Genomic DNA, 17,987 nt, shown 5'->3' with positions numbered 1-17,987 from the left:
TGATGGCAGCAGCAGCAGGAGACATCTGGCAGGACCACGACAGCAGCACAACCACACACGTCACGCTGTCCAGGCACCGCTGCGATATGAGTTAATGAGTTATAGTTGACCTTGTTTACCTTCTCAACTACCTCATGGGGCCCATGCCATTTGGCCAGGAACTTGCATTCAGCTGTTGGGATGAGGACGAGGACCAACTCACCAGGCCAAAACACTCGTACCTGGGCTTTCTGGTTGTAGACCCGGACTTAGGCTCGTTGTGCTTGCTGCATGTGCTCCCAGATGAGATGCCATATTTTACCCATCCTGTCTTGCATCTGGTCAATATATTCTATGACGGAGCGATAGGGTGATGGCTGTTGCTCCCAGGCTTCTTTGGCCAGATCCAGCATGCCCCTGGGCCTCCGTCCATACAGCAACTCGAACAGTGAAAACCCTGTTGAGGCCAGGGGAACTTCTCGGATGGAAAACAAGACAAAAGGGATTAGTTGGTCCCAGTTTTTTTCCGTCAACATCAATAATCTTTCTCAACATTTGTTTAAGAGTTTGGTTAAACCTTTCGACGAGACCATCGGTCTGGGGGCGGTACACGGATGTTCTTATCTGGCTCACCTTCAACAACTTGCACATCTCTTTCATTACCCGGGACATGAAGCAGCTCCCCTGGTCAGTAAGGACCTCTTTTGTAATACCAACCCGACTGAAGAGGAGGAACAGCTCTCTAGTGACTGCCTTGGCATTCGCAGCACGCAAGGGGAGGGCCTCGGGGTAGCGAGTAGCATAATCCATGATAACCAGGATATACCGATGCCCCCTACTGGACTTTGGCAGGGGACCTACTATATCCATTGCCACTCTCTGGAAGGGGGTGTCAATTAAGGGCAAAGGGATTAAAGAGTTCTGGTAGTTTACCTTTGGGGCTGTCTTCTGGCACTCCATACAGCTTTTGCAATAGTTCTAAACCGCCCTCATTATGCCTGGCCAGTAGAAACGGCCCAGGATCCTGTCATAGGTTTTCTCAACCCCCAAATGAGCTCCTAACAGGTGTGAATGGACTAGGTACAACACTTTGGGAACATAACATTTTGGGACCAGCAACTGTTCAACAACAAGTTCCCCCTTCTTGACCACCCTATACAAAAATCCATTTTTCAAAGCAAAATGTGGGAATGGGATAACACTCACCCCAGCGACTGGTTTCCCCTCGATCACCACCAGGGTTTGTCTGGCTTGTTCCAGGTTAGGGTCTTCCAACTGGGCATTCCCAAACTGCCCAGGCTGGCCCCCCTTTGCTCTTCGGCAAGCAGGAACTCAGAAAAAGCATTTGAATATTCATCACCTGATGAGGCCCCATCTGGTTCCAGGTCCTCATCCCCCCGGGCCTCCACTGGAGCAGGAGAGCCTTCACTTGTCTCCCCACCTGACAAAACCGGGGGCCCAGAGGGTGCTGCGCAGGCCTGCACCTGCTTCCCTTTCCACGTGCTCCGGGGCTTCTTCCTTGAATGGTTCCGCTTGCAGTGCGCCCACAGCCGTCAAAATATGGGGCAGTTCCGCCCTATCAATATGGGAACGGGCAGCTTCCCCACCACCCCAGCTGTGATCTCAAAGGCGCCCCTGGTGGTTTGTACCTTGATGTGAGTGGTGGGACAATCCCGCGAGTCTCCATGGACACATGAGATGGGGATAGGGGGCCCCTGGGGACCAGTTGTCAATCCTGGTTTCAGGAGGGTGACAGTACTACCAGAATCAAGTAGAGCTACTGCATCTCGGGATCTTATTCTGATGGGAAGCTTGGGGGCCTCGATGCTCTCATGGGCCCAGCAAATGGTGAGATAGCTACCGGACTTCTGTTGTGAGTCGGTTGGTCCAGCTGTAGGCATAGGTTCGTCATTGACCGGACAGTTCCAGGATAAATGGCCCTCTTGGCCGCACTTGAAGCACTTCCGACGATCCTGGTTTACCAGGGGCCGACACCTGGGGGGGAGACCTGGGCTGCCCCTGCTGAGGGGAGAGTTGGGTTGGGGCCTCCAGGTCACACTTCTTCAGTCTCGGCTTGTCCCCTCGGGGGTCAGGACAGCTGTGTCGCAGGCCCTACATCCGACTGCCTCACATCAGCTCCATTGTGACTTGATGATTTTCCAACAGCAACACCAGGGCATCCACTGTCTCGGGACTGCTTTGGGAGGTGTATCGTTTGGCGTCGGCTGGCAGTGCTCTCATGCACCGATCCATTACCAGTCTGTTGAGGGCTGGAGGTCCTTCCCCCGTGGTCAGCCAGCTGCGGGTCAGGCGGATTAGTGGTGCGATCTGTGGGCGAACGGGGGCTGCGGGGTCATAGACCCAGGAGTGGAACTGTTGAGCCTGTGTTTGAAGATTGTAACTGTAGTGGGCCAAAATGGTCTCTTTCAGCACAGCATAATTGTTCACATCTTTGGGGTTAAGGTCCCGACAGGCCCGTTGTGCGTCCCCTGTTAAAAAGGGGGCCAGTATGCCTGTCCACTCTGACTTAGGCCACCACTCTCTCTCTGCTGTTCTCTCAAACATGTCGAGGTATGCCTCAATGTCATCTCCAGCCCCCTGTTTGGTCAGCACTTTACTGGGTTCCATGAGCTTCTCTGGCTGTACCAACTGCTGGCCCAGCGTAGTTATGGCATTTTGTAAGGCCTTGAGGGTTTGGGCCTGCTGGGTTTGGGTTTGGATGAGCTGGGTTAGGGCATTCTCCATGGCACTTTGTGTCAGCCTAAGCACCCGTTTTAATGTGAATCCATAGCATCAGAACGATGCCCACATTCTCCACCACAATGTGGCAGGCCAGGGGATGAGAAGGCAAAATTCACAATAAAAACGAGTAGCAGAGACAGTTGACAATGAACAAAAAGAGTCTTTATTAATTAGCCGGGAAAAAGGGGGAGGGGGCAAACATTAACTGAAATATCTTCCGGTCTGGGGTCTTCGGGCCTCCAGCTTGAGGCCGGGCTCGGGCGTGTGTCACTCGGCTGTGGCCTAAGGTCAGGGAGAGAGAGAGAGAGAGAGAGAGAGAGAGAGAGAGAGAGAGCAGTGAACCTTTTATAACTGTCGGGGGGGGGGGGTGATGGCGATGGCAGGCAGGCTTTCCTCCACTGATGTTGCCTGTTAGATTCTCAATGAAAGAGTGAGCGCCCAGAAACTGGGTGAGGTTATACTTCCTGTGATTGCTGAATGGGTGCAGGTGTGAACAGACTGAAATGCTGTTGTGAAGTGGAGTGAGTGGCTGCTTTTCCTGATCAGCTGATGGGCTGCAGGTGGGACCAGTGCCAGGTGCCCAGAGGCTGTAAGACCCGCACTGGGTAAAACACTCCCTCTACCACCTCTCCCAACCTAAGCCTGGGGCTCCGCCCCCAGGGCTGGACTGGCTGGGTTGTGTCCCCTGGTTTGCCACAGGATATAAATCTGTCCATTTAAGATGCACAAGTGATTGTGAATCAGTTTCACCTGCTTTAGTGCAGATGAACGTGACAGCAGGGGGTAATGGAGAGGCAAAACAAGACAACCCCCAACAAGGGAATGATTCTGCATGTGGTGGCCACAGACAGTTGCTCTCTCCTTATCCTTCCTGACTGATTCTTCTCTTGTTTTGTGTTCTGCTAGCGTCGTTGTCAGTACTGGTGGCATGAGATGGTACCTGCAGCCCAATCAGTTTGCACAGGCGGTCCACTTCCTCCAGGATGGCACAGCCATACGTGCAGTCGCAATAAGATTTGCTGTGTCTCCCAGCTCAGTCTCAAGAGCATGGAGGAGATACCAGGAGACTGGCCATTACATGAGGAGAACTGGACAGGGCCAGTATTCACCAGAGAACAGCAGAATTGGCAGGTCTGCCACTGGCACCTTGTTCTCTTCACAGATGAGAGCAGGTTCACTGAGCACATGTGACAGGCATGAAAGAGCCTGGAGATGCCGTGGTGAATGTTATGCTGCCTGTAACATTGTCTAGCATGACTGGTTTGGCGGTGGGTCAGCAACACATTGCCACTGATGCATTGCTGCAACAGGTTGAAACACACAATGAGGCGTTTTCATATATAGTGTGTGTATGGGGCCATGACCAAATGCTAGTGTTTGACACATTTGGAGTAAGAATGTGTCACAATGTGCATCTGGTCATGAAGAGATTTAGAGAGTTTGCACCACCTTGAAAGACTCTTCTTCTACTGAATATAAGAACACAGAAAACTTTCTTTTTTCCTGTGTTTCTTCATGTGTTCCTGTCATATCAGAACCATGTTTAAGCCTAAACTAACAATAAGAGGTTCTTTACATTCAGAGCCATGTCTGTCTTCAAGCTGCTTCACATTACTGACTGTGAGCCTGAAGGAACTGAGATGTTACTGTGTTATTGTGGAGGTTCATGACTTACATGTGGACATTAAACCATCACACAAACTCAGATAAATTGTCAGCTACTCCTGATGTTTTGCTCCATTTGCTTGGAGTGAAAGTGGCGATGGCGGTGATCTTGTGGTGATCTTGTGGTCCTCGTCTCTCTGTGTTATAGTCCTACCCCGGGATGTAATCCTCATCTGAACTTCCTTACCCACAATGTGCCCCACACACACACACACACACACACACACACTTGGTACCGGAGATGAAAGAGAAACCAGATGGGCTTTCGGTGGATCACAGCAGTTGAAACAACTGAATTATTGGTGTTTTGTGGTTGCAGCTGTGTGAGGAAGATATTAGAGCTGTAGAAGTCATCCGTCCCGACTTTCAGAGTTCACATCAGATTTCTGAGACAGGTCAATCGAAGCTTCCCAAAAGTGAGACATCTACCATGTCAAAGAAAAGACACATGAGAAATGTACAGCAGTCCAGAAAGAAAACTTGTGCTCAGATACAAAAGTGACAGAAAAGTTGATTCGTCTGCTGACAGAATACATATTTACACGAAAATGATCCACTGAAAACAGAATCATTCTCATTTTCGTTTTGAAAAAGTTTTAATAACAATTGCCGTGCACACGGATCCGCAAAAATGACCAAAAATGCTGCAGTATACATGCCAGGCCAGTAGTTGGCAGTGTGACGCTTACGCTTCCTTCTACAGAGTGGCAATGTATAAACAAACAAAATGCAACCGCACGAACGTTTGTCTGCATGGACGACGAGGTGGAGTTGCTACAGTAAATTTACACTATGATGGGGAAGTGTTGATAAATTCAATAGGGTGAGCAGCACAAGCAGAGCTGGGAGTCCACCATTGTTGTTGTGATGGTCGACTTTCTTGCACATGCCTAGTGACTGGAAGCATAATGCGCATGTGCGAAAGTCTCCGTTTTCAGAGGAACTGCTTATTGCAAGTTTGTATGACAACGGAGACGGTGGCATTTCCAAAAAATTGCTCTCTGGAATCCGTTTTAAAAACTTTGCATTTTCAGGCACCCAAAACGGCGCTGTCGTGTAAACGATCAGCCAAAACGCAACTAAAGTTTACAGTTTTCAGTTGAAATCGTTGTCGTATAAACAGGACCTTTGTGTCACCTGATGAATGTCAGTTCAATATTCTCTCTGTTTTAGCTCAGCTATGGTCTCCACCACCTCCTGAGGGAAATATCTGTGTCTTAAGCTGCTAAAAGCTCCACTATGTTCACCAGCTAGTCACTTGTTTGCTGCTGCAGTTTGATGCTGAGACTGACAGGAAATGTGCTGTAAAACTTGGGAAAGCCCTGCAGAGGTGTAGATGACTGAAACATTGAGCTTCAGTTCTTTTACACTTTTGTTGGGGGGGCAGGAGTCAGCCCGCTGCAACCCGACCGCACCGCCTGCCCTCTCTGAGGACTGTTTGGGGTTTTGTGGATGAACATCCTGTCGTAGTCCCAGGGTGTACTGCGTTACCCACAAGTCCCTGAGGCAGAGGATGAAAGAGAGACAGCGGTTGGAGCTGAGCACTGAGAGCACTGTGACTAAAGGGTTAGTGGTCAGAATATGCACATACTGCAGTGGGATGTGGTTGCTGGTGTGTGTGTGATGCATGACAGCAGTTCTTGTCCTCCTTTCATGTGGTGACCAGTTTTTATTACAAGCAATTGAGAGAGAGAGAGAGAGAGAGAGAGAGAGAGAGAGAGGAGAAAGTCCAAAAAGTGGGAAGAAGAAAATTAGGGAGCAAGAAAAGAAGGACGACTCGGGGAAGGAAAGACGAGATAAAGAAGAGAAGGAAGCTGGCCTTTTAAACAGGTTTCCTCAGGCGTGCTTCAGCTTATTATATTTCTTTTAAAATTCATCTGGGATTCTGGGATAAAATGTAGATGAACCTCCATCACACTCAGGACCTCCTATTTAATTAGAGTAAATTCCATATAACCTGCTGGGAAGAACCAGCTTAAAATATGTTATAATCCCCAAAGTTCACAACCTAAAGTCAGCCTCTCTGCTGCCTCTTAACGTCCTGCTGCTACTTGTGAAAGTATGGCTAAACACAAAGGTGTAATTGTGAGGAGTGGGTGATACCAAGAACTTTGCTTTGGATACTAGATATCAATCATTTTTTTAAAGATGCCATTTTTGAGATGTATATATCAGGGTTCAACAGGGTGTTGGCCACTGGCCACAAAAAGTGACTCTGTGGCCATCAAATAGCACCTGTAGATTCCCCCCTGTGGCCACTAATACTGTTTCTACACTCATGCGCTGACTGTTTGGTTTGGCCTGTCAGCCCAGCACAATGGGGATTTGTGTCTCCATCACAACAGGACTACCTGGTTGAAGGTGTGAAGACACTGTTGACAGCTTGTCTTGAGTGATGACATTTAAAAGCAGTGGGCTGATCCAGAACTAAAATCCCGTTATTTTGCTGCAAGTGTTTTTCCATTACATAGCACGACAGGTAAAAGAAGTTTACCTGTTGGAAGTGAGCTGTTTGCAGAGGTGCAGTAAGAGCCTGTTGTTGGCATATTTTCATCTAACATCTCGCTGTGGCTGTTTCTGCTTTCACTTTCCTCCCTGTCAATTATTAGACTTGCCTTTATTTAGGAAAAGTCTGCTAACAAAGTTCTGCTAATTAAGTGATTGTATATTTCACATCCTACAGATTCTTCACAATAAAAGTCTCAAGTTATTTTGTTATGTTAGACTTAAATTAAGCAGCAAAATAAGGAAAAGTTTTCATCAGCAGTAACTTAACATGTCTCCTATACAGCTGAAAGCAAACATGAAACAGTAAAATAAAGCAGATATCTAAAGTAAAAACAGGATGCAGGAGGGAAACTTATTCCAAATCACAGAGATTCAGTTGGAAGCTACAAAAGCACTGAAAGCTGAACACACAGAGACTTTTAAAATTCCTTTCTCTCTGGTCTTCTGCACATACAGATGTGAGTGGTGTCTCCACACACTTCATCAAAGGTTGGCTGCAGTCAGCAAGATGTCACTGCCACCTGCTTGGAGGCTGTTAGGTGCACCGACTCTGGAAATAGTCCATCTCTGGCGTGGCTTGGCTCAGCTTGGCATGTTAAACTGACAAATAAATTGCAAATTAGCGTGGCATGGTTTGACTCATCGCAGCCAAAAGTGATGATAGAAAAAACCCTTTAAGTTTTATCAAGTCTCTTCAGAATGACACTGCAGTTGAAACTGTGATCTGAGAAACAAATACATTGCATATATTATGTATTTACAAAGAACTTGAGTTTTTAATGTCAATTATTGAAAATATTCAGTGTATTCATTCTGCTAATGTATTTTTACAAAGCTTAAGGGCTCTCGAAGGTTGGCTTTCAGTCAGTTTTGGACGGTAGGTTTTTGCTTTGTCCTACGTAGTTAGCAGACTCAGCATGGTGTATTGATGTTGGACCTGTTGGAGCCCATTGGTTAACGACATCACCCAATGTTTCTGTAAACAAACAACCACTTTTTGCTGCATGAAGCGTAGTCACAACTCGCTAAAAGCAAAGTTTTGTTGTTTAACAGTGGTTTGCAGATTTGCAGCTGTCTCACTCTCAATGGTGGCACACCATCCATCATCGCCTCCACCTCCTGATGACAAAGTCAGCCTATATACTATGTCACTTTAGAACCGTTAATATGATATGTATTAACATATTCCTGGTTTGCAGAAACGAGCAAAGCAAACATTTTCTTCTGCTGACTTGGCTATTAAACATGCGTAGCACTGCAGCAACAGAAACATGGAGTCATAGGGATCAGTGTTATTTCAGAAGTGTTTCCTCCTGATAATTATCACTGAAGCTGTGTCTGTCTGAAAGCTCTCATCTCTGTTTCAGGGCTTCAAAACCAAAGACGGACACATTGTGGTGGCTGCAGGCAACAACAAACAGTTTGTCAAAGTCTGTCAGGTGAATCTCTTAAACACAGACACACATTCAAACAGTTCTATTATTTCACAGGCAAATATTGTGATTAGTTTTTCCCCAAAAATGAATGTTTTTTTTAGAGAAAGCAATCAAATGTAAAGGTTTTGACTATCCTGCCTATTTTAAATGCAAACCCCCATATGTACTTACACACACGTACACATTTTTTTGCAGATATATAGATATATTTCTCGTACATACAGGGATACACAGAGCACCTCAAAAGAATTTGATACTCAGCTCATCCTGTAAAGTTTGGAGGGTTTGTTCTGAGGATCCCCAGCTTTGACAGACAGAACGGATTTCTTTGTATATGATATATTAAACTCTGTGGTTGTAGGTTCTGCAGCTGATGGAGCTCACAGACGAACCAAAGTACAAAACCAACAAGCTGAGAGTCCAAAACCGCCAACAGTTGCTGCACACGCTCTCACAGAGGTACAACTCTTTGTCTTTGTCCAGTTGAATTCAAACAGTTTTATTGGTGTGATATTCATATTAAAAATTGGTGGTGTCTATAGACTCTTTCACACCTGTCACATGTGTTCAGTGTAAACCTAGAGAAGAAAACAGAATCAGAATCAGATTTAATTGCCAAGTACCCTTGTACATACAAGGAATTTGACTCCGGAAGACTTGCTCTAAGTGTACCAGAATTGACATTAGTATCCAAAATTTAGACAAGAAGTGGAATATACAGAAATATACAATATACAAAAAATATACAAATATACATCAAATATAAAAAAAATATACAATATGCAAGGATGCAAGTGTTGTTTAACCTGCCACTCTGTGACTGTTAGGAGTTCATCAGAGCAACAGCCTGGGGGAAGAAACTGTCTTTGTGATGGGTAGTTTTGGCGATCAGTGCTCTGTAGAGCCTACCAGAGGGGAGGAGTTTAAACAGATTGTGTCAGGGGTGTGAGGGGTCTACAGTGATGTTTCCTGCCCATTTCCTGACCCTTGATCGGTACAGGTCCTCGATGGAGGGAAGATCAGTCCCAATAATCCTCTCTGCACACCTGATTGTCCCTTTCAGTCTGTTCCTGTCCAGTTTGGTGGCAGATCCAAACCAGACGGTGATGGATGTGCAGAGAACAGACTGGATTATAGCTGTGTAGAACATGATTAGCAGTTCCTGAGGCAGGTTGAGCTTCCAGAGCTGTCGCAGGAAGTACAGCCTCTGCTAGGCCTTATTCAAGACAGTGTCTATGTGGGAGGTCCACTTCAAGTCCTGAGAGATTGTGGTACTGAGAAACCTCGGTAGGGGTGTCCACAGTAGACACTGCGCTGTTGAGGATGGTGAGGCGGGGCAGTGTTGGGGGGCTTCTCCTGAAGTCCACGGTCATCTCCACAGTCTTGAGCGGGTTCAACACCTGGGTGGTTCTGACCGCACCAGAGGACCAGCTGCTCCACCTCCTGTCTGTATGCAGACTCATCACAGTCCTAGATTAGACCGATGACCGTGGAGTCATCTGCAAACTTCAGGAGTTTCACAGAAGGGTCCCCGGTGGTGCAGTAGTTCGTATACTGCTGGAGGTCATTTTGTAGGGCTCTAGCAGTGCTCCTCCTGTTCCTCCTCACAGAAAGGAGCAAATACCGGCCCTGCTGCTGGGTTGATGCCCTTCTACGGCCCTGTCCAGATCTTCTTGTGAAACAACTGGTCTCCTGGTATCTCCTCCATGCTCTTGAGACTGTGCTGGGGGACACAGCAAACCTTCTCGCAACTGCACATATGGATGTTGCATCCTGGAGGAGCTGGACTACCTGTGCAACCTGATTGGGCTGCAGGACACTAGCAGAACACAAAACTAGAGAAGAACCAGTCAGGAAGGATAATAATTATAATAATAATTAAATAGTAATAATAATAACTAATAATAACAACAATAACAATAGTAATAATAATAAAATAACAGTAATGCATTTTATTTATAGGCACCTTTCAAAGCGCTCAAGGACACCTTACAAGACACAGTTAAAAAAAACAAAAAACAAGCAGCAATGTATCCACAGTTCATAAAATCAAACAATCCCGTAAAATACCAAAAAAATTAATAAAAATGACTAGACAAAAATCATTATTCTAAATATTAGGTACAGAATCATCATTATAAAATCATCATCAGTGCAAGTCTCATTATGTGTGTCACCATTACATCAGACCGAATATGTCAGCTTGAAAAGGTGCATTTTAGACGGAATTTGAAAGTGGAGAGGGAGTCAATATCGTGAATGTTGTGGGGGTGAGAGTTACAGAGGCAGGGGGCAGAACAGCTGAAGGCTGTAGAACCCATGGTAGTCAAGCAGGCAGATGGTGATGTGAGTTGGATTGCAGAAGAGGATCTAAGAGTATGGGAAGGTGTGTAGATAAGAATGAGTTCAGACAGGTAGGAAGGGGCTTGATCATGAAGGGCCTTAAAGATGAGAAGCAGAATCTTAAAATCGATGCGATATTTAACAGGAAGCCAGTGAAGTTGCTTGCAAACAGGAGTGATAGGATCTGTGGAGGAGGTTCTGGTAATGATACGTGTGGCTGAATTCTGGACCAGCTGGAGTTTATGAAGACACTTGAGAGGGAGACTAAAAAAGGACAGAATTGCAATAATCAATACGTAATGTTACCAAAGAGTGAACAGGGATAGCAGTGCTCTGAGGTGTAAGCGATGGGCGAAGGCGATTAACATTTCGGAGATGAAAGTATGCAGACCAAATAGCATTATTGATGTGGGCCTCAAAAGACAGTGTACTCTCCAGGATGACCCCCAGAGAGAGATGGACTTTGGAGTTTTCAATGCTTAGAGATGGAGCTGGGTGTCACCAGCATAACAGTGGAATTGAATACCACATTTTCTGAAGATACAGTTAAGAGGTAGAAGGTACATAATAAATAAAAGGGGACCTAAGACAGAGCCCTAGTAACTGGAAAGGAGTTGGATCTTTAATTTCTGGTTTGAACAACATGAGTGCGGCCAGAGAGATATGATTTAAACCAGTTGAGAGCAGTGCTAGTGATACCAAGGATGTTATTTGAAATGGTATCAAAGGCTGCACTTACATCAAGAAGAACGAGAATAGTTCAAAGTCCAGAGTCAGCTGAAAACCAGACTGAAATTGTTCCGATTGTTGTGACTAAGGTGAGTGTGGACCTGAGCTGCAACTGATCCTTCAATTATTTTAGAGAAGAATGGTAAATTTGAAATTGGTCAGAAATTGTTCAAGTTGTAAGGATCTGCACCAGGTTTCTTTGTTATTGGAGGTATGGCAGCAGTTTTGAGAGATGTGGGCACAAGACCAGAGGTAAGGGAGGAATGTATAATCTCAGTTATTAAGGTGGAAAGGGAAGGAAGACAGATTTTAACTAGGTGAATTGGAAGGGGGTCCAACAGGCAGGTAGATGATTTGGATTTAGAAATAAGACCAGATAGTTCAACAACAACTGGAAGTTTGAAACTAGATAGGGGAGACACAGGAGAAGCACAGAAAAGCATATTAGGTGAACTGCAAGTAGTATTGTGAGAAGAGGTCAGATATGGTGAATATTTTCAATTTTGGCATTAAAAAAAGATAAGGAGAGTACAACTGTCTGTGGCAACCACACGTAAAACCATTCCCTTTTTGGAGGTTGTCTCGCTTTTGCCGCTCCTTTGCACCTGTTACTACTTTGATTTGCACCAAAGCAGGTGAAATTGATTCACAATCACTTGTGGTTCCGGAATTGACAGATGGATATCCCTGAAGTTTAACTGACTTGGTGTTATACTGTGACCATTAAGTGTTCCCTTACTTTTTTGAGCAATATATATGTGACACAGAAAGACAGTTTATTATTTTGCCTGGTGGGTAACAGAATTGATTTCAGACACTAAGAAAGCTGATACAGGGTGACCGCGGGTCCTTAAAAAGTCTTAAAAAGTCTTAAATAATTTTTTTCAAATTTAAGGCCTTAAAAAGTATTAAATTGTCTTAAATTCAGATCAGACAGGTCTTAAATGTGCTCGCGAAAATTTCTGGTAAGCACGGAATGATCTAAATCTCGCCCCGTCGTTTAGATCACGTGACGCAATGAGTCTGCTGCAGACCCGCAGAAGAAGAAGAGTGTGCTGCATCTTTGCTAGCTAACGTGGCCTTCTTGGTTGCACGAAATGGGAAAATGCCGATTTAATGACAAGTGGCTTGAAAACACAGACTACTCGTCGTGGTTAAGGCCCGTTCATGGAAATGTTTATGAAGCCAACTGCATAATGTGCCGAAGGAATTTCAAACTTGGGACAATGGGAATCAAAGCGGTGGATTCGCATTTGCAGAGCGGGAAGCACAAGGACTATACCAGAGCCCGCCAGCAGACTCCGATTGCCCGTTTCTGCTCCACTCTACCCACCGCCAGCAAAGATGTTACGACCAAGAATGTTACGGTGGGGAATCCACAGCCAACATCGTCATCATCTGACATTCGCACAGCTTGTGGCTCTCGCCAACACTTAGAGCAGAAGTGATCTGGGTGCTGAGGACGGTGACTAGCCATCATTCGTACAGATCAAATGAGGGAATAGAAGACGTGTTCAAGGCCATGTTTCCAGACTCTGTGCTTGTACAGACATTTACATGTGGACGAGACAAAAGCAGTGCGTGGCCAAATTTGGATTGGCCCCGCATATTAAAAAACAACTCATAGCCGAAGTCAACATGGGCCCATTTGTGATCATGTTTGACGAGACACTGAACCAAACAACAAAAAGCAAACAGTTGGACCTGCATGTGCGTTATTGGCGAAATGACCACGTTCAGTCAAGATACTATGAGTCACAGTTCATAGGCCACGCCACTGCTCAGGACCTGCTTCAACATTTCAAGGTGAGTTATCAGTCTGTTTATTAACTCTTGTATAACTTAGATCAGCGTATCATAGTATATATATAACTATATTATATAGGCAGGTGTGGGGACGCACAGTAGGCTAATGTAGGCTCATGATAATTCATCACCTGACAGGGTCTGACAAAAACGGTTAAAAAAATAACCGGCGGGCCAGCAAAATCTGCCCAAACATGCTCAGGCAAGCACCGACTCTGATCTTTTTTTTTTTTTTTTTTTTTAGTGTTTCATATTGTTATTATTTATGATATTGCGGTAGACAGACACAGCCGATGCTTCTTTCATTGCTGACGTAATTCACAAGCCGACAGAGACATGCAGGTGCAGTAAACGTTTCCAAGGTAACAGGGCGCTCCACCAACCAGAGATGTCGTTAGGATTGTGGGTAGTGTAGTACTTCCATGGCATCGTGAAAAACTCATTTCCCTTAAAACAAGGTTGATTTCAACAGACTTGTAGCTTCTGCTGGAGCAGATTTTTTTTTAAATCTCATAGCTCGTGGTCAGTCTACCTTTAATAAATTCCACAGTATGGCTAATAATCACTATTCTAGTTATAGAATATCACTGGGATTTCACTTCCAGAACCTCACTGCTTATGTCTATAGGAACTGTAATGTTTTAGCAAGGTACTTTATGGTTACACTGAGTAAAGCTTACACAGGCACTTTTTGCAGCTCAAAGTAGTGGACTATTCGTAATGCAATTATCATATTTTTCAAAGTTAAATTGGAGAGCATATCATGTGAAACAGTACTTCACTCATCCATTCGCTAATAAGGAAATCACCAATCATACAAGTTGTGAGCAGAATATTGTCAGTGTGAACTGTGTTTTGAGGGTTATAGTGAATGCAGACATTTTATGCTGGTTGTTTACCTGCCAAAATGTCTAAATAGTGTACAGATTTACCAGCCACAGACAAAAATTACCAGAATTTGGTTGGTAATATCTCCCACACTAAACTGTAACTCTATAGACTAGCTGCAGTGGTTGTCTAGTTATTTAAATAGCTCATGTTGCTTCATTTGGGAAATAGTATTATTTTTTTCCTTTTCTTCTGTTTCTTTTCTTTTCTGTCTTTTTTTTTTTAAATCTCTCCCAGTCTGATATTAATCTGAAGTAGAATGTAAGAGATGAGATGTCTTGACTGCTGTATCGCTAATGTCTGCACTTTTTTTTTTAAATTCCCAGGAGTGTGTGCAGCAGCTTGACCTGAGAAATATGATTTCAATCTCCATGGACGGACCCAGTGTCAACTGGAAGTTTTTTGACCTGCTCCAGCAAGAACAGGCAGAAGAGTTTGGAGGTGCCAAGCTGACCATGGTTGGGAGCTGTGGGCTGCACACACTGCACAATGCCTTCAAAAGTGGCTTCAGTGTCTGGCAGCTGGAGAAAGTACTCAAGGCATTGCATACAGTGTTCCACAATACTCCTGCTCGAAGAGAGGATTTCTCCACTTTGACCAAGACATCTGTGTTTCCCTACCATTCTGTGGGCATCGCTGGATAGAAAACCTACCCGTCGTCGAGAGGGCTATTGCAGTATGGCCAATGATCGTGATGTACGTGGATGCAGTGACGAAGAAAGAACTTCCAAACCCTAAAACATCATCCTATGACGCTCTTGTAGAGGCACGGAAGGACTATCTTATAATGGCCAAGTTGCACTTCTTCATGGCTATCTCCAGGACCTTCACCACCTTTCTAACTACATATCAGACAGATGAGCCTGTGATGCCATTCATCAGCAAAGACCTGGCTGTGCTCATGAAGGTAATGAATAACATGCCCTGGATTTAGTGTATGATATTTCCATTTCAATTCAGTAACTCCCCACTATTGCCGATAGGTATAGCACTGCATGTAACACTTGTTTGTTTGTATTGTTATTTATGTCTTTTATTGTATATGTACATGTGTATGTTCCCAGAGCCTGCTGAAGAGGTTCATCAAGGCAGAGATCCTTAAAGACATCACTACACTGCAGATGGTGAGACTCGACACGACTGACAAGAAAACAAGAGTCCACCTAAAGGACGTGGACATTGGCTTAGGAGCAGAAGCAGTCCTAAAGGTATTGTGGGAAATATTAAACAATGGTTAGGATAAAGGAAAGCAAAACTTTCTTTTCTCCTTAAAACATGTAGTCAGTCTTACACCCCCTCCTCCACCCTTATTGTTAGGAACTCCAGAGTAGCCCCAGCAGCAGTGTAGGAGAGCTCAGTGTGTTGGAGTTTAGAAGAGACTGCATGGAGTGTTTGACTAACATTGTCCAGAAAATGCAAGACAAGAGTCCACTGAAGTACAACACTGTGAGGCAGATGGCATGTTTGGACCCAGCAAACATGTTCTCAGACCCCGACTTGTGCCAGGAAAGAATGAAACGACTTGTTCAGAGGTTTCTGCAAGACAACCAGCTGTCAGGAGGTGTCTCTGCTGGTATTTAAGTTTTCAGAAGTCTAGCAATATGTACACTGTCACACTTACCTGAAGCTTGTTCAGTCACAGCACAGCACAGTACAGTAGTGATATGCTTGTCTAGTTAAGTACATTTTTTCATTACATTGATTGATTGTGTTATTTATTTTGTGTTAATCTGTTTTATGGCAGGTGACATGATTGTCCAGCAGTTTGGAAACTTCTTGTCTCTGGAGGCAAAAGCTGAATCCTTCTCTTCTTTCCAACCTGTGCGGACAAGACTGGATGTTTTCCTGCATGGACTCCTCCATCAGTCCTACCCTGTGCTCTGGACTTTCTGCAAGAAACTTCTGCTCCTGTCTCATGGTCAAGCGACAGTTGAGAGGGGCTTTTCTGTAAACAAGGAGGTAGAGGCTGATAACATGCAGGAGGACACAGTTGTTGCTCAGAGAATGATATGTGACTATGTTTCTGTCTGTGGTGGGGTTCTCAAAGTTCCTCTGACAAAGGAGCTCCTGGCAGCTGCAGCCTCAGCAAGGTCTCAGTATCGGCTACACCTGGACCAGGAAAAGAGAAAGAAGGAGAGCAACACACGAAGAGAAAGAGAAAAGTTGCAGAGGAGTACCTTGAGCAGCTCAAAAAAAAGAAGGTGACACTGAGTGAGGTAGCAAACAGCCTAGAAAAAGATGCAGATAAACTGGCAGAGCAAGCTGAGGGTCACTCAGGCACACTCATGGCCCAGCTAATCACCAAGTCCAACATACTCAGAAAGAGATACAAAGACAAAGTCGCAGAACTGAAAGAGGTTGCAAGAGAGCTGGAAGATAAATCAGCAGAACTCAGGCACATGCCTTGATGTCCAGTCAGACATTTTCTCTTTCCCTTACCTTCCCACCTTCCTCTTTTACCTCACCTCAGAATTCCTGTTTTTCAAATGAAAATTGTGTGTTCACATTGTTATGTCTGAAGTGGGCCTATAATAGAAATATAAGGTTTCGTTAGCCAGGACAGAAATTGAGCTGCTATTGTGGGTTGGTCAGTGACAAGTCATATTAGCAAGTAGTATGGTACAGTGGCTTCTTTGCTGGAATTATTTTTGTTGTTATTTACAAACAACATTACTCTGACTCCCATACAAACGCTTGTCCTATAGTGAGGAACAGCTGTGTTGTGGAAAAAGCTTTAATATGAGCTTTTAGTTGTTATCTAGATTGTTATCTTACCTTCTTATTTAGTTCTGTTGCCACTGGCATTTTATGAGACTCTTGTTTAAAGAAAAGACAAAAGAAAGTGAACGAGCCACCAATATCCCCTCATCTATGGATGTCGAAATTTTAAAGAAGATAGTGTCTGATTAAACTGTTGGTCTGAAAGAGGTCAGAAAATGATGAAAAATGTCCGAACAGTGTCCCAAAAGCCCAAGGTGACGTCCTTAACACAATCCAAATACAGTCAGTTAAGTCTCATAGAGAGGTACAGAAACCAGAAAATAGTCACATTTAGCTGGAATTAGCGAAATTTTCCTTAATTAAAATAGTGGGTGGCGAATCGTTATAGCTCTAACTTATTTGGACATGTGTTCTTTTTTTGTATCTTTTTCATGTCTTTGTTTTACAGTAGAGATACAAAAATAAACAATGTACTATATCCCCTTCTGTCTTAATTTGCATTTGTTTACTTCAGGTGAGGTAATTCACAAACTTCACCTACTGGCTCAGTTTAAATAACTGTTCTCTTTCCACATTAATAAAAACATTTGAAGGATGTTGTTGAACAACTGATTATTTTCATTTTTCCTAATTGTACATTTTTAACTGACATCAGTGCCTTTAATTGTAAAAGAATATATTTTCACTTTGGTCCATATTTCCATCGCAAGTTTGGTCTTAAATTTTTTTTAAGGTGGTATTAAAAAGGTCTTAAAAAGTCTTAAATATAACTTCCTCATACCTGTAGTCACCCTGTGATAATGTTGTTGTTATTTCTCATGATAGTGATGAATTTCTGTCCATCAGGTTTCTGCAGGAGAAGACAGCTGATTGGCTGAAGAGGTTTGAGGGCTCAGGTGTTCCTGTTGGGCCAATCAACAGCATTCAGGACGTGTTTTCTGATTCACAGGTCAGACACATACAGATGTTAAACAGATAGATAGTCAGTCAGCATGAACATTTTTAGTAAAAGTTTGAAATTGTCTAATTTAGTTATTTATGAAAACAGATTGAAAAAAAATGAAAGGCTATACTTTCTGACTGCCTTAATCACAACACTCTCAAGTGTCCACATTAAAGGCACCTGAGGGAAACAGAAACAGTGAAAATATGTTCTTCCGTGCTGCATTA

At 44.1% G+C, this 17,987-nt stretch overlaps 2 protein-coding genes across 12 annotated transcripts in view; both read left to right on the top strand.

The window, feature by feature from the left end:
* Positions 1-17,987, top strand: part of sugct (succinyl-CoA:glutarate-CoA transferase) — a 310,078-nt gene that overhangs the window by 101,755 nt on the left and 190,336 nt on the right. For all 10 annotated transcript variants that reach the window (XM_049565792.1, XM_049565787.1, XM_049565795.1 and 7 more), the window contains exons 10-12: positions 8,262-8,333; positions 8,692-8,789; positions 17,664-17,766. In XM_049565792.1, the coding sequence (XP_049421749.1) occupies positions 8,262-8,333; positions 8,692-8,789; positions 17,664-17,766 (273 nt within the window). The remainder of the gene's footprint in view (positions 1-8,261; positions 8,334-8,691; positions 8,790-17,663; positions 17,767-17,987) is intronic.
* LOC125882136 (uncharacterized) lies at positions 14,717-16,242 on the top strand. Of its 2 annotated transcripts, none has more exons than XM_049565841.1 (3): positions 14,717-15,003; positions 15,161-15,304; positions 15,841-16,242. In XM_049565841.1, exons 1-3 carry the CDS (start codon positions 14,782-14,784, stop codon positions 15,847-15,849), a joined length of 375 nt encoding a protein of 124 aa, XP_049421798.1. In that variant the 5' UTR covers positions 14,717-14,781; the 3' UTR covers positions 15,850-16,242. The 2 variants fall into 2 exon arrangements, with proteins under 2 accessions (XP_049421798.1, XP_049421797.1); XM_049565840.1 differs by having other exon boundaries at positions 15,414-16,242.

Source organism: Epinephelus fuscoguttatus, linkage group LG21 (genome assembly GCF_011397635.1).
Source record: "Epinephelus fuscoguttatus linkage group LG21, E.fuscoguttatus.final_Chr_v1".
Classification (NCBI taxonomy): Eukaryota; Metazoa; Chordata; class Actinopteri; order Perciformes; family Serranidae; genus Epinephelus; species Epinephelus fuscoguttatus.
Note: the sequence above shows the minus strand (reverse complement) of the source record. Positions and strands in the feature narration are given on the sequence as shown.